The following is a 25,445-nucleotide window of genomic DNA, read 5'->3' as shown; positions in this document are numbered from 1 at the left end:
TAAAAGCCCTCTGAACCCTTCCTTCCCCATCTCCTGCCTTACCTCAGCAAAGAAAGCTGTAGCTGTCACCCGCAGTTTAACTGAGCAGGAATCCAGCCACGGCAAGAGGTTCTTCACCAGACGGGGGGAGACGAGCCCAGCGTGGAGCAGGACCCTGCGCAGGGGTCACAAGCGAGGGACACACAGTTACCCAGGAAGGCCACAGGCCGGGCCTCCAAAATTCACTTGCGCCGATGCAGACACTATTCTTCAGCTCCCGACGGCTTCCCGGGCACGCCGGGAGGGTCCCAGCGGCCATTTCCCTGGGCACAGCCCTGCAGGAGTTGGCCAGATGCATCCCTGGGGCTCTTACCTGCTCAGGAGACACACCCCCTCAGGGTGAGCCAGGGGGTCTTCCAGGCGAGCCCACACTGCCCAATTCACGAGCAGCTGCATCCATTTCTGCGCCATGCATTTGCCCAGCACCAACTCTAGAGCTGAAAGGAAAACCCTGGCAAAAGAAACAAAACGCAAAATAAACCAACCCAATCAAACAAAACAAGTCCAAATAGCACCACCGCCAGAAACCCCAAGAACTCTCCAATCACAGCAGGTTAGGGGAAGACTGATCTGCAGCAGCGCTAAATACCCCTGGAATGATGCTTCACAGCCTTCCAGACTGCAGCTAACGACACTGGCATTTTCTTCATGCCCCAGACCCACCGAAGCAGAAGAAAACCCACGCCTCTAGACCGACTCCACGCTAGTTATCAGCCAAGGCCAACACCTCATACCTCTTCCCACCAGCCTTTGGCCAAGAATGACACCAGTGCCCGCAAGAGTCACTGCTCCCAGCGGGGGTCCCTTGAGGGAGCGCAATGCTATTGTGCGCGCAAGGGTACGCAGGAGGCAAGATGACGGCCGTCCGCAGTATGAGCTGCGTAAGACCTTCCTGCCTGGGAGCTGGAGTTTCTCCATGAAGGAACAGAAGTAAAAGCAACCACGACGACCGCTTTCCACATGTAGGAAGTGGGGCAGGCGAAGCCCTCCCTCAGCCGCACAAAGGCACATGCCTTGGCACGGGGAACTGAAGCCAGCCCCTCCATCTGCCCCTTCGGCTCCTTACCTGCACGGCTTCTCCACGTGCATTTGGCACTCGAGGAACAGTTCTCCCCAGCTGCTCATGAGCAAAAGCAGCCTCTCCTCACCCAGCATTTCACTGGCCCACCTCAGGAGGCTGGGAAGGAGGTGGGGAAGCAGTTGCCTGAGCTCCTCCGTGCTCCTCAGGGCAAGCACCACCTCGGAGATGGCACAGGTGATCTGCGGAGAAACGTGACCAAGAACCACCTGTTCAGGGAAGGCCTTTTCCCACCAGCCTGGTTCCCCCGCGTGCCCGGGGTGGGGGGTCACTGTCCACAGTTGTCACTTCTGCGACAGCCTTGTGCCTCAGGAGTACCAAACTGGCCTGGCTCCCCACGCTCCTTGAGGCCGGCCCAGCACAGCGCCCTGCGAATCTCCACGGGCACCCGCAAAGGGCACCCGACTCCCTTGCGCCCAAGTATGAGTTAGCAAGCAGATGCCAAGCTGCAGAAATGTGTCTGCCGTTGAACGTACCGTCAGAGTCTCCAGAGCAGTCTGACGGTCGTGCCGCTCACAAGTGGAGGAGCCCGTCCCCGGGCGGTCGTTTCCTGCTCTGTTTAGTTTCTCCGCTAAGCACCTCAGGATCCGAATCCCAAGGATGCTTCTCCCCAGGCTCCTCCACAGCTCCACCGTGTCACTGCGAGGGAAGAGACGTTCACCCCTGAGCCCGCATCCTTGCGGTCCTGCGGTGCCCTCAAACCTCCTCACCTGCAATGGGGCTTACAACGCCCCACTCACAGCAGAGACACAAGCACGCAGTCTTGCTCGGGCAGAAAAAAAAGACCTGCTTCTCAACGGGACCCCCCAGGGCAAGGAAGCTGCAGGGTCCTTGTTTGACTACAGTGGGGAGGTGGGTAGTGCACGTACCTGTCCATGAAGAGACTCTTCTGGAGGAGACTGCTGATTACGGGCTCCTGGTGAAAGCGGGTGAGGAGAAACACTGCATGGAGCAGGAAGGGCCTGTGGGTGCTCTGCTGCATGTAGCTGTAAAGGGTGTCCAAGATTTTTGGCACCTGAATGGAAGAAGAGGAGAAAGAAGGGCTCGGTGCATCCTTTACCCCCTCCTGTGGGGCCCAGACACAGTCATTCAGCACATGAGCGATGCCTGCTCCCTTGACACAGAGTCCAGATCCAGCTCGAAACCTCACGCCTTCCACCCTGCCTGACCCTGGCTCACATCTGGAGCCCAGTGTGCTCTTGGCAGTCGTGCACATGCACGCGCACACGCGTGCACACGCTCACACGCACAGCCTCAGTCGCTGCGTGTGCCTGGGCCCAACCGTATGAGCAGCTGCGTGCCCTGTGTGCACACAGAGGACTCGGACCCATTTCACGCTCAACGCTTGGCTAACTCTCCCCATGCGTCTGTAGCGATGCAAGGCCACGAACAAACACGCTCTTCGAGACCCTGAAGATGCCTTGCAGGGCCTCTGCAAGGGCACGTGTCTCCTTCCAGAGGAACCCAGTTCTCCAGGGATGCTTTTCCTTGCCTCTACCCTCCTGAGACTAACTTGAGTTAGTCTGCACTGCTTGAGCCACTGGTGGCCCTAGAGCCCAAGTGGAGCGCAGCAGAGCGTGAGCGGAGAACAGGAGCCTTGAAAGGGCAGGCACAGCACGAGGCCAGAGGCTCCCAGGCTACAGATGGGCAGCAACTAGTGGCTAAAGGAAGGGCACCTCACAGGCTGGGTAACCCCACAGTCGGGGAAAGCAATGAGAGCAATGAACAACTATCCAACCTGTGGAAAACCTAGCATGCCCAGCAAAGCTCAGAGTAGATGGAATTGGGGACCAGTGAAGAAAGAGAAGGGTGAGGTGGGTCCCGGGGCAGGGAGGACTGACAGTGACCCCAGAGGAAGGGGAGGAATGGCAAGGTTGGTGCCTCCCAGTGCCTCACTCATGGGAAGGACCCGGACCAATGGCAGACTTTGGACAAGAAGTGCCCATAGCCTTGTCACCAGCTGGAGCAGGCGCCAGCAGCGGGTGCTAACGCACGACTCGGACCATCAGTAGCCCCTTGGCTCGGCACACAGGCGGCATTTCTTGAGCCCATGCCAACTGCACAGGGTGTAGTGCAACAGCCAACAGGAGAAAAGACAAAGTCTAATGGAAAAAAAGCTCTCCTTTACCTCCTGGACTATTTCCTTTCTGCATTCCACCAGGAAGACGAACACCCACTTCCACACTGCTCTTGCACATGGGGGCATGACATGCAGCAAGCTGCCCAGGACGGCAGTCAGAAAGTCCACAGCCTGTGCTGCAGGGATGCATCTGCAAACAGCCTGGAGAGAAGTCAGGAACAGGAGAGCCCGCGTCACAGCTCTGCCCCAGCGATTCCGAAAGGAAAGGCAACTTGACGGGACCGTTAGTTCAGCAGTCACAGAGGGGCCAGTCACTTGACCCTCCTGCTGTGCCTACAGTGCTGCTTACATCTGGTGCCGCTAAGCGATTTGGAAGTGTCTACCCCTTGTTGTTTGCTTATATACCGAATTTGTATTCTGACAAGAGCACTCACGCACTCACACGTGTGTGCAAACGCACACATCATGGTGTCTGCTCCAGCGTGCCTAAAGGACGGTCTTGTCTCAAAGCCTCCTGTTACTTGCTAACAACAGCTGTCCTGGACAGCTCGCTCTGGAGACAGAGACTCTGGAGGGGAGCAGGGAGACGTGCAGGAGCCCAGGAGCTGGGCCCCCACCCCACTGTTTTGGGGCCAGTTACCTTTGTTATTTCGGTACAGGTCTCTGCCGAAGTCTCGGTGTGCGGGCTGTTCAGCTCCTCACAAAGGCACCAGATCTCATCTGTCTGCGGCACCTTCATTCTCTTGGCTGGAACAAACAGCAGGAGAGGAGTCACGTCTACAGAAAGCCAACCTCTGGCCCCAGATACCAATAAAGGAGAACCCAAGTGGTGGCAGGGAAGGCCACAGGGAAAGCCAGGGCCCTCCTGAACGTGGGGCAGCGGGATTTCCTGAGCCCCATAAATGGCTGACATATCCCGGGCTGGAAAGAGCCCTCTTCCTCCTTAAACCATTTGCTGGGGCTTCAGGGTTTCAGCAGCCTCTGCTCCTAGCAGCTGCGTCCCCTATTCCCACACAGGCCACCATCGTCTCTGGGAGGCAGGAAACCTCCCTGTGACTTCCTCAGCACAGGCAGACCCTGCTGCCTGAAGAGGAAAGGGTGCAAACACAACCCTTTGCAGCACGCTCTGGGCCTGCAGCTCAGATCCCTCCTCCCTGCCCAGTTTGCTCTGGGCAGCAAATTGGTTTCCTCTCTTGTGCTCAACAGGAGATTTCTTCCCTGCCAGGGATGACTTTGGAGACTGCCTGGGTAGCTGCCTGTCTCTCCAGGCTGAGGGCAGGGAGCGAGGGGGAAGGCAGCCTCTGAAACGTCAGGGACCTCATCCGAGCGAGCTGTCTGACCACCCTCTGTCTCTCCTGCAACGTGGAGGGGGACAGTCCCCAGCATTGGTGACAATGTCCTGCTCTCAGACAGCAGTGAGGGATGGCCCTGACCACCCAACCTCACGCACGCCCCGGGGAGGTGGGACTCAACAACACTCTCTCAGGGATCCTTCCTGAGATGGGCCGGGAGGCAGAGGGCTAACAGGGTGGGGGCACAAAACCAGCCGAGCACGTTGCCTCCCCCTTCCCTCCACGGGACCCCGGTGGCGCCAGGCCAGGAAGGCAGGGAGGATCGGGCTGAGCGAGGCTGGGAAGCGCCTGCTCTCCTCACCTTGCATTTGGAGAAGGTAGCCAAGGCAGACCCATGCCCTCTGGCGGCACGTGGCCAGGCAGTCGCTGGTCAGAGACCCCAGCAGTCCCACCAGGGAGCCGAAGTGCTTGTAGGGACATCCTCTCTGCAGGGGACAGCAGCAGGAAAAAGGTTGCAGGCAGCCCCAGCGCCCGCTCGCCTCTACTGCCCTGCGCAGCGACCAGGCAGAAGGGCAGGCAGAAGGGCTGCCCCGTAATCCCAGGGGCCCCGAAACCCAGCACCCAGCCGGGCAGGGCTCCTTTCCAGGGCCACGAATGGTGGGAAGGGGGCACCAGGGCACGCGGAGGGTCCCTACTCACCATGAGCTCGCATCGCTCCTTGCAAGCGCCCAGCACGTGGGTGAAAACCTGCAGGGCTCTCTCCCGCTCCCATTCTTTGGCTGAGGTGAGCCAGCCCTTCAGGACCTGGGGCAGGGTGCATCTCTCTCGCAACGGGAATCTTTCTCTCCCCGAGATCCCTCTCCCTTCTTCTCTGGCCCCTTCCTGGCGCATCCCCCGCCCCACCAAGCACTGGCCCCGCAGCCTTCACCGCCTCGCGCTCTGCAGCCGCCTCTGCCCTGCGTCAGGTCTTGCTGCCCTGCTGGCGTCTCCCCGCTCTGGCCTTCCCCCCAGGGCTGCTCTCGCCCAGCTCAGGGCTGGCTCTTGGCTTTCCCTCCATCAGGGCCCACTTCGCTGCCTGTCCTGAGGCTGCAGTGGCCGGGCGCTCCTGTCCCCCAGCCCCGGCCGGATGCACAGCCCCAGAGCAAGGAGCCAAAGCCCCATTTGTCTGTGGGAAAGGTATCCACCTCCTATCACCCACTAAGGTCTCGATTCTCTGCCCTGGCAACGCTTTCCCTGTTGCCCCGTGGCTACTCACGTGGACCACGTCGTCAAAGCAGGCAGAGGTCGCCTCAGCCTCCAGAAGGGTTTCTATGAGGTGGCCCAGATCTTCCATGCCTCTCCTGTGCAGAAGCTAAAAGCAGCAAAGGAGAGCTGAGGTTATGCATCATGGGGGCTGCCAGGGCGTGCTGAGGTGGGATCCTGACCCAGAGGTGGGCAGGCGCTGGCCGGTGCGTACCTCCATGTTCACAGCTGCCCTCACACTCTTCCTTCCCTTTTTCATCCGCTCCTCGGAAGGATGGGACAAAACACTCTGGCAGCACACTGCCAGCAGGTTGCGATTTTCCTTCCCGCTCAGAGGCGGCCTCAGCTTGCTGGCCAGAGGAAAAAGGGAGACAAAACAGAAAGGGGATTTACTAGCCCTCTCCAGGGTGGCTTAAACCACAACTGGGTCCCTCCTAATCGAGGGCCCCAAATCCAACGCCCCCAGCCCATGCCAGCGAGCACTGCCTTCAGCTCCAGCAATTCCTACCTCCTCCCAGGCAGCAGGCAAACCCCCACCAGCAGGTTAAGGAACCCCTGGGGCTCCCTTCTTCTGGGAGACACCTGGAATGGGGAACACCCTCCCACTCCACAGCCCCAGCAGCTCCTGGCCCCATGCTCAAGCTGGGCTGGGGCACACTGGGAGTGCCCAGAGCCTGGGGAACAGACCTCACCTCAACTCCTCCAGGGCCTGAAACACTCCATACACCAGCGAGTCCCAGGGCTCCCTCTTTATCCAGGCCTGCAAGTCCCAGAGACAAGCGCAGAGTTGGCAGCGGGCAGGGACACGGGACAGCCCTCCCGCCGCCCCGAGGACAGGCTCTGCTGCCAGGCCTGGGCAGACGCTGCCCCATCTCCCCCACGGAACCCCAAAGGCACTGCAGGAGGGACCCTGCTCCTCAGCCACAGCCACCCAGGACCAGCACCCAAGGGCCCCACCAGCTCCGGACACAGCTCCAGGAGCTCGCGTGAAGCCGAGAGACCATCGTGCCTCTGGGGAAACCAGTCTGACGGCGCAGCCCACAACTCCCCCGTGTGACGGCTCCAGCTGCGGACACTCACCAGCAGGGTCCGCGTCGCCTCCTGCTTTAAGGAGAGCTCAAAGCTGCCGCAGTCGCCCACAGCCTGGATGGCACAACTGACCTCGGCGATGCTCTGCACCAGGGCGAGCTTGAGCTGCAAGTCCTGAGGCCAAAGAGAGCAAAGCACCCCTTGAACTCTTTGAAGGGCTGAGAGGTGGAAGAGGAGCATGGGCAGGGGGAACCCACGGAGGGCTTGCATCTGGACGTTGAGGACAAACCCCTCCTTGGGAGGTCTTTAGGAAGAGACCGCCCATCTCGGTACACCCCAGCCCCGAGGGGCCGGAGCTGGGGCACCCGGGCATCCCCACCCTACGCGCCCTGTGCTCCTACCCTCTGTTTATCTCTGGAGAGCCTCAGGATGTTGCCCATGATGTCTTTATCCACACAGGTGAGCAGCTGCTCCTTGGGGGCGTGCAGTGCAATGCCGCCGTAGGTGCGCATGAGAGCAGCACGAATGGTCTGGGTTCTCTCCATCTTCTGCCGCCGCTGTACCTGTGTCGACAGAGATGCCCTGAGACGTCAGCCCCGGGACTCCTGCGGGCTCCTGCGGCAGGCCCTGCCCCGCACCCTCGCCAGCTCCTTGTTTCCCCCAGCACCTCCCAGCAGCTCCCCAAGCCACTCCTCAAGCTGCGAGGGCTGGGGCTGGGAGTTGTTCCCACCCCGCAGCTTGAGTTCTCTCTCTTGGAGAGGGAGGAGGTGCAGCCAGCATCGCACACGCTGCCGGCTGTTATACCACTGACTCGAGAGGTCGGGGAGCTGTCTGGAACCTTTCTGCGGACAGGTACCCGACATAGCCTGTCACGGTCCTGCTCAGAACCGTGCAGCCTGTGCGGGTCAGTGGCGCAGATGAGCCCGGTCTGCTCACCTCCCCAGGCCAGGCTGCACTGCTCTCTCTGCAGGGCCCTGCCCTGCCCAGAAAGGCTTCCCCACAGCCCCCAGGTGGGGAGCAGAGCCAACGAGACCTCACCAGGCTCCTGCTCCCAGCCCTCAGCTTTGAGGAAGGGGCAGAGTGTCACACTGCGCCCACCCCCTTGTCACCAGCTCCTGCTGAAGTTAAGTCAGGGCAACGTGGCTGCAAGCAAGCAAGCAAGCAAGCAAGCAAGCAACCGCTGCAGCTGCCCCAGCTGGGTGGCTCTGACCCACCAGGTGCCAAACCCCATCCTCTCCAAAGACACCTCGGGGGCCCCAAGGCCAGGATGTCCCCTCTGAAACACAGGTCTCGGGTAGCTCTTCCAAGAAGGTTAATCTAAAGGCAGCTGCCACAGTGTGGCTGCTGCAGGTGTACAAGTGGAAAGGCGGCCAAAAAAGGAAAGCCAACCAGCAACCCCCTCGTTCCTTTACCTTCCAGCCCGTGGAAGCCTGGTAGGACCAGTTTCTGGTGAAAGTGGCAGAGAACATAGTCACCGTGCCCAGGACCAGGTGGAAGTGGCTCTCGGCAGCGTGGGACACAACAGAAATCATTCCCTGCAACCACAGAGAAACGGGGAGTCGGTTCCAGTCCAGGCATTCAGCCGTGGCCAGCGACAGTGGCCAGGCAGGACGTTGCAGCAAGCAGGAAACAGCAGCAACGGGGAAAGCAAGGAGGTCTGGAGCTGGGCCAGGAGCAGCCCTCCCTCTCCCCCAGGAAAATCCAGGGGATGCTCAGGACAGGAGCATCACCTCACCTTGGCCTCAGACAGCTCCACAGGGTTTGTGTCCCGCAGGAACCTCAGCACCTGCCCTTGGACGTGTCTGAGGTCCTGACAAGCTGCCAGCACCGTCCCAAGAGCCTTGTACAGGAAAAGCTGAAAGAGAAGAAGCCGAGCCCGAGATGCAGTCACGGCCCGACCCGTCAGGAGAGGGCTGGCCCCAGATGGACCCGACCACCTCCGGGAGCAGGCAGAGCCGGCCACGATGCCAGGCTGTGGCCAGCCGCTGGGGCAGCCCAGGGGAAATGCCTTTTGGGGACGAGGGAGAGGAAAGCAGTGAAATCTGCCTGCGTGGGCAGAGCACCAGCGCCAGCTCCAGCCCCAGTGCCGGGCAGGACACACACCTTCTCCCAGGAGCCGGCAGCAGAGCTGCCCAGCCGCTGGCTCAGCTCCTGGCTCAGGCCTACGGTCCAGGCCTCGTCCTCGACGGGCTCCAGCGACGCTCGCAGAAACTGGTGTGAACAGGAAAGGAAGCGAGTGTTCCACTTGACCTTTCCAGGCTCACGTGTCCCGGGACGCTGCGGGGGAGAGCTGCCGGGAACGGCAGTCTCTTCCCCCACCCCACCCAACCCTCTTTTTTCTCCTAACGCCTCATGTGAGACCCCCCGGCAGGCCGGACTTAGAGGAGGAGGCAGTGCTAAGGCGCGTGCCACAGCGTTAGAAGGCATTAGCCATCAGCCGTGGCATGTGTGCAGGCAGCAGCTCCTCTTGAGTGGGCAGGCACCTACTGCCGGGGGAGGCGCAGGGTGCTCAGGAGGTGCCCCCACCTCCTGGTGCCTACACAGGCAGCCCCGAGCTTCCTCCCACAACTTTGCTCCCTCTTCTCCCCCCTCGATTTGTGACACCCCCTGCGAGGATGCTGTACCTTAAGCACACAGCGCTCCCACTCTGCAGAGGCCAGGGAGCTCTCAGTTCTGCCTAGGAAGCAAGAGGAAGCAAAAGCTCTCGCAGCTATTTAAGCTCACACCAAAGACGAGTCCGGCGCTCTCCTCTGCAGTCCGACCTCCCAAAAGTCCCAGGCCATCAGGCCGGAGAGGGCCTACGCGAAAGCCCTTGCGAGGCCAAAGACACGGGAGGGATCCCAGGGGCAGTCCTCAGAGGCATTGACTCAATCTGGGGAAGGACGCACTGACCGCAGCAGATCCCCACTGAGCGACTGCAGCTCCCAGAACAACTCCAAGCACCCGGTCCCAACACAGGTTTTCTCCCGAACCACCCACTGCCTTTTGCCCATTTCCAGCCCTTCTCCCAGGCTACTGCCGAGGACAGCTGCTGCAAACCTCGCCTGGCCTGGGGACTTGGTCCTCCAAAGCCGAGGGCTGCACCCCCGCCAGGAGCACCAGTCCCGTCCCTCTCCCAGACACCATCCTTGGGTGATGCCAAGACCTGCCCTCCGAGGGGACATCAACGGCCCCGTCCATCCCCTGGGCCGAACTGGTGCCAGGGGACAGCTGCCCCCAGCCTCAGCACCGGCTCCCTGGAAGGGGAAAGGCAGCGGAGCAAGTGCTGGGGAACTGGGGGCAATTCCCCTCCGTCGCGCCGGGCAGCTGCGTTTTCCTGCCCCCCTCCCTCCCCTCCAGCCTCTCCCTCCCCACCTGCACTTTACCTTCCAGGTACTGCAGCAGGAGGGGGATCTCGGTCGCCCACGCCACCCCCAAGCCTCTGTGGATCCTGCCGTGGAGGGCCTGCAGCAGCTGCAAGGCAGCGACTGCGCGTTCGCGGCTCGGGTAAGGAGCTGCCGCCACCACCTAGAGGAGGGCAGGAGAGAAGGGTCGCTCCTGCCGCCAGAGCCACAGCTTCTCCCAGCAGGGAGCTCGGGAGGGAGCTCGGTGCCGCTTGGCTGGCAGCAGGCAGCCGATGGCTTCACCCAGGGTGCTGCCAGCCCTGAGAACGGAGTGGGATCCCTGACGGGCTCGGGCATGCTGCCTCCTGCTTGGGGGCTCCCGGCACTGGCCTCAACAGCATCTCTACCCCGGGATCTCCCACCACCCCTGGCCAGAAAAGCTCTTTCCCCAGGGCCCCGCTACTCACCAGCAGTCGAGCCAGCAGGGCCTGGGGAGCCGGCAGCCGGGCTGTGGGGAGGCAGAAAGGCTGGCTGAGCCGACGAGCCTCACACCTCCGATAGCCCCACACAGGGCTGAGGGCTGAGAGCAGCTGCGCTGCAATAGCGCTGGCTGGGGGGCTCCCCAGGGCTGCCCAGCAGGAGATGAAGGCAGCTCCAGCACGGCCAGGAGCGAGCCCCGGCTCACCAGGAGAGCGCTGCGAGCAGGAGAGCCGGGCCTCTGCGCCGGGCAAGGGGCCACGCAGGGCAGAGCGCCTCGTGCCCAGCAGCAGAGCCTGTCTCTGCCCTTTGCTTTTCCTGGGCTCCTGCTCAGGGCTGGTGGGGCGCAGGGAGATGCGGGCTGGCCTGACCCCTGGCCAAACCCAGCAGCAGCACTCGCTGGGGCTCCTACCTTGCTCCTGGGAGTCCATGGCATCCGGCTCCTCCTCCTCCTCCTCGCACCCCGCTCTCTCCCGTCTCTCAACCAGGGCTCGGAGACAGCGGGAGAGCGGGATCAGCATGCCGCTGTACTGGGCTGGCACCACGTACTGCAGCAGCCTCGGCCACAGGAGCTGCAGAGAAGAACCGGGCAATTCGCCACACTGGCATTTCCACTCAGCTCGAAGACGAAAAGGACGGGCTGCATTTCCCTGAGCCTGGTGCGCTTCAGCGCACGAGGGGACAGGCTCAGGGCCTGGGGGAGCACAAGGAAAAATGTCCTGAAGGCAAGAAGTGGCCACAGCAGCAGGGCAGAGGGCAACTTACTTTGGTCATCCCTCTCAGAGTGACGTCCAGGGAGCCCAGGATGTCCATGCACAGGGCTCGAATTGCTTTATCCTCTGGGTTTTCCCAGGCAAAAAGGCCTCCTGCCACCTGTAAGACAGAGTTGGCAAACCCCCAGTTCCTCTCGGCTCCCAACTGATGAGGCTCAGGCACGCCTCACCAGTGCTCCTCTTGCTCCTGTGCCCGCCTCCCTCCTGAAGGCCAGACGGACCCAGCTCGAGGACCGGGTCCCAGACCCTGGGAAGGACTGGGAAGCCTGGGAGCAGACAGTGCCGCTGCTTGTCTACACGGGCCCCTGGGGCCCAAATGCTGCTGTCGTGCCACCAAAGCAGAGGTGAGGAATGTGCCCTTCAGCAAGGCTGTGCTCAGTGCCAGCCCTGGAGGCAGCACACCCAGCCCGACGGATGTGGAGGAGCACCCAGAAGCCCTTTCCTTTGCCCTGCTCCCAAAGCAGAGCCTCCCCGGGCCTCAGAGCAAAGCGACGCACATGGATCTCCCAGCTAGAGGGAAGGTCCGGCCAGAGGGAACGTCCTCGGCCAGTCAGCGGGAGGCTCGGCCGTCCCCAGCTTTCACCTCCTGGGCACCCGGCTGAATGCTGGGAAATGCTCACCACAGGGACTGCCAAACGGCCCGTCCCCTTGCCAGAAGGGATGTGGGCCCCCAGACTGTTACTGGATGGGCAGGGTGTGCTTTGGAGGGCCAGAGCACGAGAACACCACAGAAAGCTCCTCTAGCCAGGCCCGCCTGTCTGCACTGGCTCTGTTTTGCTCACCGTCCATCAGCATTTAAGGATGGAAGATGTCCTGCCCCTACAAGACCCTCCCTTTGCAAGACGGCTTTGCCGGAGGCGCCTGTGGGCACAGCTCGGCACCACAGTGCCGGGTGACATGCCGAGGTGTAAACCCACGTCATCCACTGACATCTCCACCAACATCGGCACAGACACCCACGAGGAACGGCCATTCGGAAGCGGCTCTGATGGCAGTGCCAGCGCCGATGGCTCTGCAGCATGGAGCTCTCCAAGGCCAAGGCCGCCGGCAGGAGCTCTCAGCAGGGTCCAGGCACTGGTCAAAAAAAAAAGCCCTGGGTGTCCTGCTCTGCCCTTACCAGTCTGCCCGAGGTCCGGCTGAACTCGCTGAAGATGTGCCCCACCACATCCCATGGCCAGCAGCTCTGGGATCCGGAGCTGAGCAGCTCCCTGCTGAACTCCAGAACTGCCCTCCGCACCTGCCAGGGGGGAGTGTGGTTATGACCCTCCTGTTCAAAACCCAAAGGGTTTGCTTGGGGGCAGCCTTTGTGGCTCGCAGAGAGGTGGCAAGGCCACGGCAGAAGCTTTCGCTCCTGGCGTCAGGGCTGGGCTTCAGCACCAGGCTGGACAGGCATTTGCCCCACAGAGCACAGTGACCTCCCCGCTCCACTCTGCCAGCTCTCCCCAGGGACGAGCCATCAGCCACCACCTGGGCAACGCGCCAGCACTTCCCCAGGCCCCCTGGCTCTGTCCCAAGGGAAAGGGTTTCTCTGCCTCCCCTGGTGGCACCCTCCCTTCCCAAACCAGTTCACCTGGGCACTGGGGTCACTGCACAACGAGCACATGGCCTCCACCACCTGGGGCAGCTTCCCTCTCGCCGCAGGTGCTGGAAGAGATACGGAGAGGTGTGCATTGAGGCAGAGCCCCAGCGGCAGAAGGGATCCCCTGAAGCTTCCAATGGGACAGAAGAGCGGGGCCTGACTGGCTTCACGGGAAGCAGCGGCGTGGCCGGAGCAACCCCACTTCCAGAGGCACGGCTATTTTACAGGGACTGAAGGCTATGGCAACACAGAGAACACGAGAAACAGCACGGGTACGAGCAGCTCCTGTGCAAAGCAGCCCACCTGCCCGCCCACCAGCCTGCCCGTGTTACAGAGCTTGGAGCATCGTTCCTGGTGTGCCGGCATTTCTAACTGCCGGGGGAGAGCCCTGTTGCAGGGCGTCAGCTCGGCTGGGGGACCCGTTCTTCGCAGCTCCCTTTGGGTGCAGGTGCACCACTTTCGGCCCGTTCCTGCCGTCAGCCCAGCAGCCCCAACCCCTGCCTTGCGTCCCTGCTCTGTGGCACTGACCGTCAGAGTGGGCCAGCACTCCCAGCAGGCCCAGGGCTGCCACGCGACCGGCCTCACTCTCACCGCTCAGCTGGGAGTGCAGAAACATGCCTGTCTCCTCAGGGCGCATTCGTGCTGCGGGGAAGAAATCGCATTCTGCATCAGCAGGCAGCTGTCCCCAACAGCCAAGGACAGGGAGAGAGCTGCCACGGCACGGCGGGCCATCGCCCAGTCTCCTCTCCTTACCCTGCAGCATGATGCAGCGGGACAGCACTGCCTTCTGGGCCAGGCCAGGCTCCTTGGTCACATCAGAGAGCTGTGGGAACAAGGTCCATTTTAGAGAAAGTGGCATCAGTGCTGAGAGGGACTGAAAAGAAACGGTGCTCTCCGTTCTCCTCTCCCTGGGCACTCTGGGCATGGGACCCACAGCCGAAACCCAGCCCAGCCCACAGTGGCCCCGGGCACGCACAGAGGTTTGCGGCAGCCCAGGCTGCCCAGGAGCTGAGGCTGAGCAGCGCTGAAAGGCTGCCCTTAGGGTGCTGGCGCTCCAGAGTCCTCCTGCGACTTGGCCGAGAGGGAAATGGCTGTGGGAACTGGGCTGCCCCTCAGGCCCGTTCCAAACAGCCAGGATCAGGCCTCCTGCAGCCTTAAGGTGGCACCTGGATCGAAGTCCTGGCGTGCTCTGGGCCTGCAGGAAGGTCCCAGCGGAGGAACGCCCTGCTCTGCCCTGCCAGCCGGCAGGTCTTTCCCCTCCGCGGCAATCACGGGTGCAGGCCCCAGGCTTGCGGCAGGGCGCAGGGCTCCCCTTACCTGGCGGTGCACAGCGGTGCTGATGGCAAGAGCCGTGCTCTGCGGGATTGGGGTCTGAACTCCCACCAGTATCTCCAGGACATAGCTGAGGCTCTACAAGAGAACGGGGGGGAAGAGGAGGCTAAAGCCACCTAAAGGCACTTGGGAAGGGAGAAACCCAGAACATCTGGGATAAGGGGAGTCCCTAACATCAGCTCCCAGGGAAAACCCCGATGAGCAGAGCAGCATCAAGAGGGTCTCTTTCCTCGGAACGGAGCCCGGGCTTGACAACTCAGTTTCCCACTCATCAGACCTCGCCAGTCGCCGCATGGGACTGGACATGGCCCTGGGCATTCGGGCAAAGCTCTTCCTGCACACAGAGCCCCAGGGAGCTGGCAATGCCTCCCTTCCCGAGCAGATGAGCCCCGGGGACTCTTGCCTCCCTCCCGCCCTGCCCCGGGTTTCTCTTTTCTTGCCCAAAGAGCCCAGGAAACCTCAGGCCTCCTCTGCTCTTCCTGTTCCTTCTCTAAGGGCTTCCCAGCTTCTCCTGGCACCCCACAGCTCCCCAGTGCCTCTTAGCACTCGCACAGACCCACCCCAGCAGCCACGCCGGGCCCTGCGCAACATCTCACCTTGGTGACCCGGGAGGTGTCTCGGACCTCCTTGTATTGCTGCAGGAGCCAGAGGAGCTGCTCCCAGGTATGCTCTCGGTGCTGCTCCTCATGCAGAAGGACCCCCAGCATGGCAGCCACTGCCCCGAGGACAGCCTGCTTGTCCTGAAGAGGGAAGGGAGAGGCTCCGCTCGGAGGGCTGAAGGTCTGCCTAGTGCTCAGCATCCCCTGGACACCGGTCTGCCCTTCCCACTGGGAGGGGTTTCCCTTTCCCTTCTGCCCTGCAGAAGAAGGGCTCGCTCCAGAGGAGAGAGAGCACTTCCCCACCCTGGTACCCCAGCCCTCCCTGCAGAAAGGCCCCAAGGCTCGGCTGCTTCCCGTCGGGAAGCCCCTCGCCCCTCTGCTCGCACCCCACTGGGCAGAGACGGACCCACTGGCACGGACATCCCTGCTGCAGCCCCAGGCGTGGAAAGCAGCACTTCTCACCTCTTCCTCCTTGCAGTCCAGCCAATTTGCCACCACATAGCGGAAGACCGGGTAAATGGCTTCACAGAACTGTGCCACCCCCTTGCGAGGGAAGGGGCATTGCTCCCAGCTGCACAAGTATGTATGGACTCCTTTCGACCATTGCTCCAGAACTGCAGCAGGACAAAGGAGAAGGGAACATGTGAGAGTCTGCAGCAGGGACGGTATCTTGCATTCACGCCCAAGCCTGCTTTAAGGACAGTCCCAGGCTCGGCAGGGCTCAGCCCAGGACTAGATCTGGATCCGAGGGCAATCTGTGTTCTTGAGGTGCCTGGATTCAAACACCCCACTGTTTCTCTCCTCCTCACACCCATCGCACCTTCTCCTCAACAGCCCCTTCCCCTCTAGCATTTCTCACTGCAGACCCTTCCCTTCCCTTCCCTTCCCTTCCCTTCCCTTCCCTTCCCTTCCCTTCCCTTCCCTTCCCTTCCCTTCCCTTCCCTTCCCTTCCCTTCCCTTCCCTTCCCTTCCCTTCCCTTCCCTTCCCTTCCCTTCCCTTCCCTTCCCTTCCCTTCCCTTCCCTTCCCTTCCCTTCCCTTCCCTTCCCTTCCCTTCCCTCATACTCGCCCTTTCAGAGCAGGGAGTTTAATCCCAGAGGGAAGCGGGGGAACAGAAACCATGGGAAGGGACCCAGGAGTTTCTCTGTGCAGCGCTGCCGCGTCCTGCCCACAGAAACCTCCAGGCCTTCCCCCGCTCCTCCTACACACTCGCTGCAGTTTGGGATTGCCGCGGGCTCACACCCACCGCGTTCCCTCTGAGATCACAGGGAGGCATCGAAGGCCGCCCCTGCCCCTAGGACCCCAGCCAAGGAGCCGACACTCACCACTGCAGACGGCATGCAGGACCTCGCCGCTCCCCACCTGGGTCAGCACGGCGCGCAGGGCGAGCAGCGTCATTCCCACAAAGGGGATGCACCGCAGGGCTGCAGAGGAGGCAGGGACAGAGGGACCGAGAGGGTCGGTGAGAGACACGGGAGACTGGGGTCCATCCCTGCCAGGGCTGGGGCTGCTGGGCCACGCAGGACGTGCCGGAGGGCGTGGGACGGGCTGCCTTCCCCAGGGGGGACACAGGGAAGCCCTTTGGGGAAATGGGGAGGACGGTGCGGGGCCAAGACCCCGCGGGTTTGTCTCCAACAGGTTCCCGCCCTTTGGGAACTGGGATCGGGCTGATAAGGCAGAGCTGCCAGCTGGCCCTGGCATGGAACAAGGAGGCACGGCAACTCCGTAGCCCCCCAGTTCAACACAGGGCGTTTAGGGAGGGGGAGGATCCCTTCTCCTTGTTATCACAGATCTCTACCCAAGGCCCAGGGTGCCATACCGTATCTGCGGGCCATTTTGCCCAAGGTGAGGAGCACAATCTCATCAGGGACCTTCCTCATGGCCTTCAGGTGGCTCTGGAGCTCCGACATGACAAAGTGGAAGTGGGAGCGGGCCAGAGCTACCAGGACGTCACTCGCGGCCATCTTCACGTCACCTGTCACACCCTGCAAAAGCGTCACAGGTTAAACACTCCGGAGAAAAAGGCTGAGGCACTAGGGCAGGCTGAATGACCCCATCTCCTCTGCAAGACCCCTCGGGACAGCTGTGCTCGGGGCCGAGCGGCTGCTGCCTCTCGTACCCCGGGACAGGCGAGCAGTTCCCTGGCGAGATGAGGGAGGCTTTTCCCCAGAACAGCCCTGTGCTGCTGCCCCCTCTCCCTCTCCATGGAGATGCCAGGAACAAACTGCCGCAGACTCAAGACCCCCCTGGGACCTCTCTGTGGGGCTGGTGGGTTGCCACGGCTCTTCCTCAAAGCAGGACAAACAGTGTTGAGCTTGAACCCAGCTGTCGCTCAGGTCGAAACAGCCCCGAGTCCGCTTCTCTGCACAGATCTCTGCCTCCCTGTGGAGTGATTGCTAGAAGTGACTTACCAATATGTTGCCCGCACCCCCTTGAGGGAAGGCAAAACCTCCGGGGTGGAATGCAGTGGACACGCAAGGAATTGGTTCCCTAATAATTCTCTATGCAACGTAACCTGCAACCTTAGATGTTAGCAACACCAAGGGAGTTTGGTGTGCTGACCCTAAGAGAAGTAACACGGAGGGTGGAGTGGAGTGGAGACGCCACGGCCAGTCTCTGTGATATCATCGCAGGGATAGGGAACTGGAACGGTAGGAACGGTAGGTCCCTGCATTGAATCCACGGAAGCAAGGAGGTAAAATAATGGGGGTTCTGTCAACCTGCCGCCCTACTTCTGATTTATCTCCTAAGTGTCCTGTCCTGGGGTACTGACACGCAAAATCACGTCCTCTGGGTGAACTTTGCTCATTATAATACCAAAGCACACCTCCATCCCAAAAGCTACCCGCCTCCAAAGTGCAACCACCCCTCACTAAGCCTGTGCTCTGAATTTTTTCTAGCATGTCCTTTTAAAAGCAAAGCGAGAGAACTTAATACCAATCAAAGTAAAGGCATGCATGACTAGAGTCACTCAAGCTCCAGCTAAATAGGAAAATAGTATAAAAAGGCCCAAAGAGAGGGGGACTATTAGGGAAGATACCATCGTGGACAAGTTGGGAGGACAGCACTGCCTTCTGGGGTCAGTCGACAGGCTGAACCTCTCTTCCCCCCAGAGGGACACCTCTTGGGTGAGATTCGAACACTCGGCTGTAGCGAGTGCTTTCCCGGGAAACTTAGAATTCTTTAGAGCTCTTTTTCTTCCATAATTTAATGCGCTTGTAGTCGACTATATTATTATTTGCACCTGCCTTGCAGACAGTGTATTTATCACCGGCAATCCAAAAGAACCTGTACTCCTTTTGCTTTAATAAACTGCACTGTTCATTAAAATCTAGCCGTGATAGTTCGTTGAACGTGACTAAATTGAAAGTACAATGCGCTATTTGTGCATCCGTAATCGTGATAGTTCAACGTATTGAACGCGACCGGACTTACAGTGCTGAACTGGGCATCACCCAGAATCTAAGCTTAGCCGCCCCCAGCCCCTCTGACATCTAAGGACAAGCTGGAACGCAAGGGGGTTTATTTTCTGCCAAAAGGCTTTACCCCTTAACACAACACTCCCCTCTCCAAATTCCCTGTCATGACGAGTCCCCAGAGCCTCTCCCTTAGGACCTCTGCCGGGTCTGAACAACCGAGGAACAGCTCTGCGCCACTCTGTATTTCCCCCCAAACCAGGGGCAGAGGCAGGCTGCTTTGGTGGCCTTGAAAGAGAACAAGCTCACCTGGGCCGCTCGCATGTCACTCAGCGCCTCTGCTATCAGGCGGTTCACAACGCCACTCGTCAAACAGCCGTCGTCTCCCCACAAGACGCTCTCCAGCTCCCGGTACGTCTCCACTCGGTCACCCTGGGGACGGACCACAAAGGGGAGGGATGGGACTTGCTTTGCCCTTGTTCCCAGGGAGCCGCGAGAGAGACCTGCTGCCCCCCAAATCATCTGCGTGACGCAGGCACGAGGGACGAGTTGCAGGCATCGGTCAGGACAGCCACGGGGAACAGCAGGATCTTCCGCGGCGCCTCTGACACTAGCAGAGAGTCAGACAGGGAGATCGACTCCACCGGGGCAAAAGGCCATGTGGGAGCCTGGGAGGTCACTCCTGAAAACGGGGGACGGCGGAGGTCAGGGGGAAAGTGCCGGACAAGGAAGGGCGTGACTGTTCACTCAACTCCTGCCTAGATTTTGGCTAACCCAGCTCATGCTAAGGCCTGATGTATGCTGGGAGCAGCACCATTAGGTCAAAGCGAGAGCACCGCGTAGGCAGGACAGGTGGCCAGAGAGAGCTAAAGGGCCATGATGCAGCCATTACCAGCTGCGGATGGCTGTCTCCGGCAGCCATTACCTTTTGTCTGGCAGTTTCCTCAGAATCCACTAACGTAAGGAAATGGTATAGACCCAGCCTCCAAGCTGGAGGGTATAAAACATCAGCTTACTCAAAAAGCTTTTGAAGCGGATCCAACAGCAGCTGAACTGCTGAGGCTTTCATGCTTCCCGGTGTGACACAGGGGACGCCCGCACCGTGATGGAGGAGGAAGGGTGAGCGCTCTCTCCGTTGGCTGGGTAATTAATGCTTTTTTTTGCTCATAGGTGCACGATATTAAGAGTTACAGATTATAAGCTGTGAAACCTTATGACTTGACTGGTGAAGAAGTGAATTCACGTGATAGACGAGTCTGGGAAAGGGGAATTGAGCCCCCGTTTGTCATGTTTGTTTATTGTATTTCTTAATGAGCTCATGAAATAAAGTTTAAATCACAGCATATGTTGTCCTGTACATTTGAGAGATCCAAATGGACCGTGACAAAGGGGAAGGCATGGGAACGAGACCGTGCCCCGAGGAGGGGAAGCCGTGAGCACCCTGCGCCTTGGGGCACAGTGTTGCTCCTCGCACGGGCAGGAGCCCCAGCACTGGGAGCTCCTGGGGAAAGGAGTGGGGAGCAATGGCATTAGTCCAGCTTGAGCAGCAGGATCAGCGCCTGGGGACAAAGTGCCTGCAGGAGGGCAGAGGTGCTGTCAGGTGAGACGCCCCTCTGCCACAGCACCCGGGGAAGCCAGGGGCATGGAGGGGAGCCCTCAACCCCCACCTCACCTCATGGTCTTGCAGTCGCTTTAGCAGAGAAGTCCCGACGGCCACAAAGGTAGTGACGGCCGCAGGGACAGTACCCGTCACCCTGCCTCTGTCCTCAGAACGCGCAGGTCTGGACTGGGAACGCACGCATGGGCAGAGAGCTGCAAGAAAAGAAAGAAAAGGCTTTGCTGGCTGCAGGGCTTCGCACCAGGGAGGGGTGAGGATCTTCCCAGACTGCCCCAGCACTAACAGCCTGTGCTGGGCTGTACTGGCAAGAGGGAAGTCAGTGGGATGAGGGGAGGGAGTCTTCCCCTCACCGCGGCAGTGGGAAGACCACCTTGGGGGACTGGGCCCATTCTGGGCTCCTCAGTCACAGAACGGCAGCAATGCGCTGGAGCGAGTCCAGCACAGGGGCCCTGAGCTGGCCAGGGGATGGACATGGGCTCCGCAAGGAGAGGCCGGGAGGGCTGGGGCTGGGCAGCCCTGACAAGAGCCGGCCAGCCCAAGTCACCTCTGAGCGGTCCCCAGCTGCCTCACGGAGGGCCGGGAGAGGATGGAGCCAGGACCCTCTGGGACGTGCCTGGCAGCAGGATGAGTGGTGATGGGGACGCAGCCCCCAGCACCCGGCTGGGACAGACACTGCCTCCAGCACGTATCAGACCCCAACCTCCCACCAGCCCCTCACCTGTGAGCGCTCTCATCCTCCGCATGGGCAGCAGGATCCCCCGGATCGACACGCTGCTCCTCCAGGCAAAAGCCATGAGAAACTGGGGCAGCACCAGCCCCAGGAGGAAGATGTAGAGCCCAACCATTGTGACCTCACAGAGGTCTCCTGCGACATGGGGACATGTGCTGGGGACGCAGCAGCACCCTGGGGACCCCCCCAAGCCCAGAAATGCAGGATTTTCCATCACTTGAATTTGCTCATGGTCCTCAAACAGTTTTAGCAAAGACTTTCTCCAGACAGCCCTTCCCAGCTCTGTCCCTGGGAAGACTGGGACTTCTTTTCTCTCTCAAAAGAGAAGACTTTTCCTTAGGCAGGGGACTGATACTGGTGGGGTGTCCCAGGCCCTTGTGCCTGAAGGCAGGAGTCTGGAGAAGAACAAGCAGCAGTGGATGGGGATCAAGTCAGGTGAAAGGCAGAACATTAAAGCAATTAAGTTTACTAAGAGTAGAGAAATGAGTCTTATGACCATCAAGAAGAAGAAATGATTTTAGAGCACGCTACTGTTAGTGTCTTTAGTGAAAGTAGAACTAAGGCAAATTATGTGCTGGGTTGAGCCCAGGTGGGAGCTAAGCCCTGCTCCCCAAGCTGGGCAGGCAAATCAGAATAAGGAACTGCTGCCATCAGTTTTCTTTCCCTCCTCTGGCTTTGCTGAGGGGACTGAAGAGCCTGTGTTTTTTTCTAGAGCCATAGGACGCTTTGGGTTGGAAGGGACCTTAAATGTTAGAAGGCTGTGGCATAGGCAGGCAAGAGGGGAGAGGCGTCCCTGGGTGGGCTCGAACCACCAACCTTTCGGTTAACAGCCGAACGCGCTAACCGATTGCGCCACAGAGACTCCCGAAGGGAGCTCCCTGGGGCTTCCCAGCGGCAGGCAGATGTTTGGCCATTGCCAGGGAAGCGGAGCTTCCTCACGCGTAATGGTGACTTGGGAAGAGAAACACCACAACCCTCACTGTCCACCCTTCATCTAGGTCTTTCAGGCCTAGGGCCACCTCTGCCCTCCACCAAGGCACCCGGAGTAACCCCCTTGGAGGAGCTCTACATGTCTGCGGTGGGGACGTCCGTCCATGAGAGATCTTCAGCAGAAGGTCCCCTTCCATCCCATAGTGACCTGGGAAGCCAAGTCACCAGAGGCAGGGCTTGCTTTAGTCTTGCTTGCAGACCTTGGGCTTAGACAGCTCTCTCCAAACTCCTTGTTTCAGTATCATCCCTCTCTCCGCGTCTGCCCTCTTGATTCAGCTAAGGATGTCATTCTCCAGCCTGAGGAGCAAAAAGGGTCGACCACAACTCTCCTCCCTCCTCTGCCAGGCCCAGCCTTGGAAACCAGCTGGCAGCGTCGTGGGCAATAACAAGGGGTGGGAAGTTTAGGCAAGGGGTACGGGGAGGCATGGCCCTGGTGAAGGCTGGGGCCTGAGACAGCATTCCCAGAAACAGTCATGGACATCCCTCCCCACTCCTTCTCCTCGCTCCACCCCCCGGACTAGTCAGGCAGCCCCAGCTCCAGCTGTGCTCCTCTGGCTCCAGCTGTGCTCTGCCCCTCGCCCTTCACCTTGAGGTGCAATGGGTGAGGAAGCCCCCGTGCGTCCCAGAGCCTTCGGCCCTTGGATGAGCAGACTTCCCCTCAGCCCTCCTTCCTTGCTGGAAGGCCCCCACCCATCTCTGCTCCCTGGGGCTCAGGGCGATAGGGCCAGACCATGGCAGAAAGGCAGGGAAATCTGCCAGCCATTGCGGGGACACCCCAAGTGAGGTGGGGTTTGTCCTGGCCTCTGGAGGGATTTCTGCCTGAAGTTTTGAGAGCAGCAACAGGGACAGCCACATCGGAGTGAGTCGCCCATGGTGCCTGTTCTGCTCCCAGAGCAGGGAACGTCCCACAGCCCAAGCTCTGGGTCCCAGCACCCCAAGAGCTTGGCCCCCTCCCAGCCCTCCATGCACAGGCAGAGCCTGGGGACCCCTCACCTCCCACGGAGGTGGGCTGGCACAGTGGGACGGTGCAGCCTGGCCATGCCCTGGGGGACCACGGCTGTAGGAGTAGGGCCGTGCTGGCCTGGGGCTCCTGGGGGCACTGTGCCCCTGTGGGAGCTGGTCCTCACCTCCTGACCAGTGTCACAAGCTTCCCACCAGCCCCTCGCCTGGCCCAGACCTTGCTCCTCTCCCACGAGTGGGGCAGGAGGGGGCTGCTGGGGGAACCGGGCTGTCAAGAGTTAGGCTTGTACTTGCTCAGAGGAGAGTATGCTCTCTAAATAGCCTGTCTTCAGCAGCTGCCGTGGTTGCTCTTGATGTTGTCCCGGCTAATACAACAGGCTGGCAGGCAGAGCTCAGCCCCTTGGAGCTACTGCCTACGGGAGCCTTCCCACTCCACAGTTTCATCTGTTTGCCTGGCCTGGCCTGACATGAGAAGCCTCCCCCAAAGACATTTATCTCCAGGGACTCCACTCTGCAGCGACCTCTCTCCCTGTCTCTCTGGCTTCTCGGTCCTTTGCTTTCTTTCACGACATGCAGCTGAACCAACGCGTCCGACCCGTGCGAGCAGCAAGTCAGCGGCGGGGAACCAGGAGTTAGCAGCAGGTCTGAGCAGCTCTGTGCGGTTGGGAGGAGGCTCAGGCCATGTGAGGGCACTGCAAAGCCCGACGTGCAGGGGGCCAGGGCTCCCGCGTGCCTGGACCCGACCCCCTGCAGCGGTAGGGCAAGATGGGTTCCCTCCGAGCCCCCCTCCTACAAACGCCTGCCGTTGGAGAACGTCCAGCTCAGTCGCTTGCCCTGTGCCTGGCACACTCAGCTCCCAGGACTGCCGGAGCCCTCGGCACTGCAGGTGCCTAAAGGAAACTCCTGGCCCCAGCACCAGGCCTGGTGGCCGGCGTAGCCCACCTTCTTCTCCCATGGGGCAGCACAGGTGGGGAGGGCTGTCAGTCTCCTCCCTTGAGGCGGTGCTGCCTCGGATTGGTCCCCTCGGCTGTCACTGTGCCCTGGTTTGGGGCCCGCCCTTCCCTCAGGGCGGCCTCTGACTGGCCCCAGGCCTCAGGCTGCCCAGGTGCACCTGAGGTGATGCTCTCTGTGATTGGCCGCCTGCTGCGGTGTGCTGCCCGCCCTCCCCTGAGGCGATGTTTCCTCCGATTGGCTGCATGAGATTGCTCCCTTGCTCCTCCCATCCCGTGATGGGGCAGGCAGCTTATCAGTCACCTGTGTGCTTTGCTATTGCCAGCTCTGATTGGTGGAGCTGGCATGCCCCGCCTCCATCCAACACCGCCCCCCCCCCCCCAGCACTGTGCCCAGCTTTTTGCACTCTTGCCACCTTTCCTGCAGGCCTCGAACCTTGACTGGTGGGTTACCTATCGATCACATGCCTTGCCCCCGCCTCCTCAAATGCGATTGGCTGTCCTGGGTCCACTGACTCCCCAGGGACTGCTGGGGGGAGGTTGCCAGGCAACCAACTCCACCTTTAGGGCTGAGAGCCTCAGGATGGAGCTGTGGGCCCTGAGGAAAGGCTGGGGGTCATCAAAGGCGGGTTTGGACCCTAAACCTGAGCATTTCGGCCCGAAACATGAGGCTCTGGGCACTACAAAGGACAGGCGTTCAGTTTGGATCACACGTGGGGTGGGACCCGCGGGACAGGGGGCTGAGGCTCACAGGGGCTCGCAGCCGGGCCAGCGTGCACAGCAGCCCAAGGGACAAAGCCCCGTCTCTGCTGGTGGTCTCCCTGTGTGGAGCTGCCCCTGCCCCCTGCAGATGTGCAGAGGCTCGCTGGGGGTGAGGAACAGCACCGGTGGGGCCTGGGTTAACGGGCAGGGGTCCGATGGGCCAGCCAGATGCTGGTGATACGGTCGGGGCTGTCCTGGGCTGTTCCCTGCACCAGCGCGGGCTGGTGCTGGAGGTGGTCATGCCGCGGTGGGAGGGGTGGCGAGGAGATCCCCATGGGCAGTGGGAGGGCACGGCAAGGCCCCAGGACCCCACGGGGAGACCCCTGCTCTGGGGTCTGTCCCGGCATGACTCCATTGTCCCCAGCCCGGGAAGATCTGAGAGGGGCCCCACAGCTGGCAGCCCCCAGCCTGGGTGTCACCCACACGTTGTCTCACCAACCGCGGGGGTGCTATTAGGGAAAGAACAGATACGCTCCCCTTTCGGTGTCTTTTGATGAGCTTTAATTAACTCCGTGGTGCTGGCTGGGGCCAGGCATTGCGGAGGGATTCCTCTAGCGCCTGCCTCACTCGGAGGTCCCTGTCGTCCTGCGGTCCCGAGAGATCTGGAACAACACCACAGGCAGCGCCGTGGGGACCTGGTCCCGGCCAGGTGCTCCCCTGGCCACCCTGCTCCAGGGAGCCCTTCGCCAGGGATCTTCCCACAAAAAGAGACATCCCAAGCAGCAGTATCTCAGTAAAAGCCCTCTGAACCCTTCCTTCCCCATCTCCTGCCTTACCTCAGCAAAGAAAGCTGTAGCTGTCACCCGCAGTTTAACTGAGCAGGAATCCAGCCACGGCAAGAGGTTCTTCACCAGACGGGGGGAGACGAGCCCAGCGTGGAGCAGGACCCTGCGCAGGGGTCACAAGCGAGGGACACACAGTTACCCAGGAAGGCCACAGGCCGGGCCTCCAAAATTCACTTGCGCCGATGCAGACACTATTCTTCAGCTCCCGACGGCTTCCCGGGCACGCCGGGAGGGTCCCAGCGGCCATTTCCCTGGGCACAGCCCTGCAGGAGTTGGCCAGATGCATCCCTGGGGCTCTTACCTGCTCAGGAGACACACCCCCTCAGGGTGAGCCAGGGGGTCTTCCAGGCGAGCCCACACTGCCCAATTCACGAGCAGCTGCATCCATTTCT

The 25,445-nt window shown here is 60.8% G+C and overlaps 1 protein-coding gene and 1 non-coding gene across 2 annotated transcripts; both read right to left on the bottom strand.

Moving 5' to 3' along the window:
- Window positions 1-274: 274 nt before the first annotated feature.
- Window positions 275-20,043, bottom strand: LOC128147338 (maestro heat-like repeat-containing protein family member 2B). Its single transcript, XM_052799809.1, has 32 exons — window positions 19,931-20,043; window positions 18,568-18,690; window positions 16,662-16,827; window positions 16,205-16,266; window positions 15,306-15,494; window positions 14,841-14,984; window positions 14,230-14,322; window positions 13,666-13,735; window positions 13,441-13,554; window positions 12,904-12,977; window positions 12,451-12,570; window positions 11,326-11,433; window positions 10,973-11,132; window positions 10,551-10,591; window positions 10,126-10,267; window positions 9,385-9,437; window positions 8,864-8,971; window positions 8,496-8,615; window positions 8,173-8,295; window positions 7,162-7,323; window positions 6,812-6,934; window positions 6,424-6,491; window positions 5,946-6,081; window positions 5,745-5,840; window positions 5,189-5,293; window positions 4,851-4,974; window positions 3,838-3,944; window positions 3,246-3,398; window positions 1,987-2,132; window positions 1,594-1,756; window positions 1,106-1,299; window positions 275-490 (listed from the first exon to the last, which is right to left on the bottom strand). Exons 2-32 carry the CDS (start codon window positions 18,580-18,582, stop codon window positions 349-351), a joined length of 3,621 nt encoding a protein of 1,206 aa, XP_052655769.1. The 5' UTR covers window positions 18,583-18,690; window positions 19,931-20,043; the 3' UTR covers window positions 275-348.
- Window positions 20,044-21,394: 1,351 nt separating this feature from the next.
- Window positions 21,395-21,468, bottom strand: TRNAN-GUU (transfer RNA asparagine (anticodon GUU)). The gene has a single exon. It is a non-coding gene; the product is annotated as a tRNA-Asn (tRNA).
- Between the last annotated feature and the right edge of the window lie 3,977 nt (window positions 21,469-25,445).

This window comes from Harpia harpyja, chromosome 10 (assembly GCF_026419915.1).
Source record: "Harpia harpyja isolate bHarHar1 chromosome 10, bHarHar1 primary haplotype, whole genome shotgun sequence".
Classification (NCBI taxonomy): Eukaryota; Metazoa; Chordata; class Aves; order Accipitriformes; family Accipitridae; genus Harpia; species Harpia harpyja.
This window is presented reverse-complemented; position numbering and strand designations above follow the sequence as displayed.

What these genes read in the sequence shown, in the direction of transcription:
- LOC128147338 (XM_052799809.1), bottom strand. An exon ending in TGGACTGCAAGGAGGAAGAG is followed by an intron (nt 14,985 to 15,305) that starts GTGAGAAGTGCT and finishes TTCCCTCTTCAG; the next exon opens with GACAAGCAGGCTGTCCTCGG. An exon ending in GCAGTGACCCCAGTGCCCAG is followed by an intron (nt 12,571 to 12,903) that starts GTGAACTGGTTT and finishes CCCCCCTGGCAG; the next exon opens with GTGCGGAGGGCAGTTCTGGA.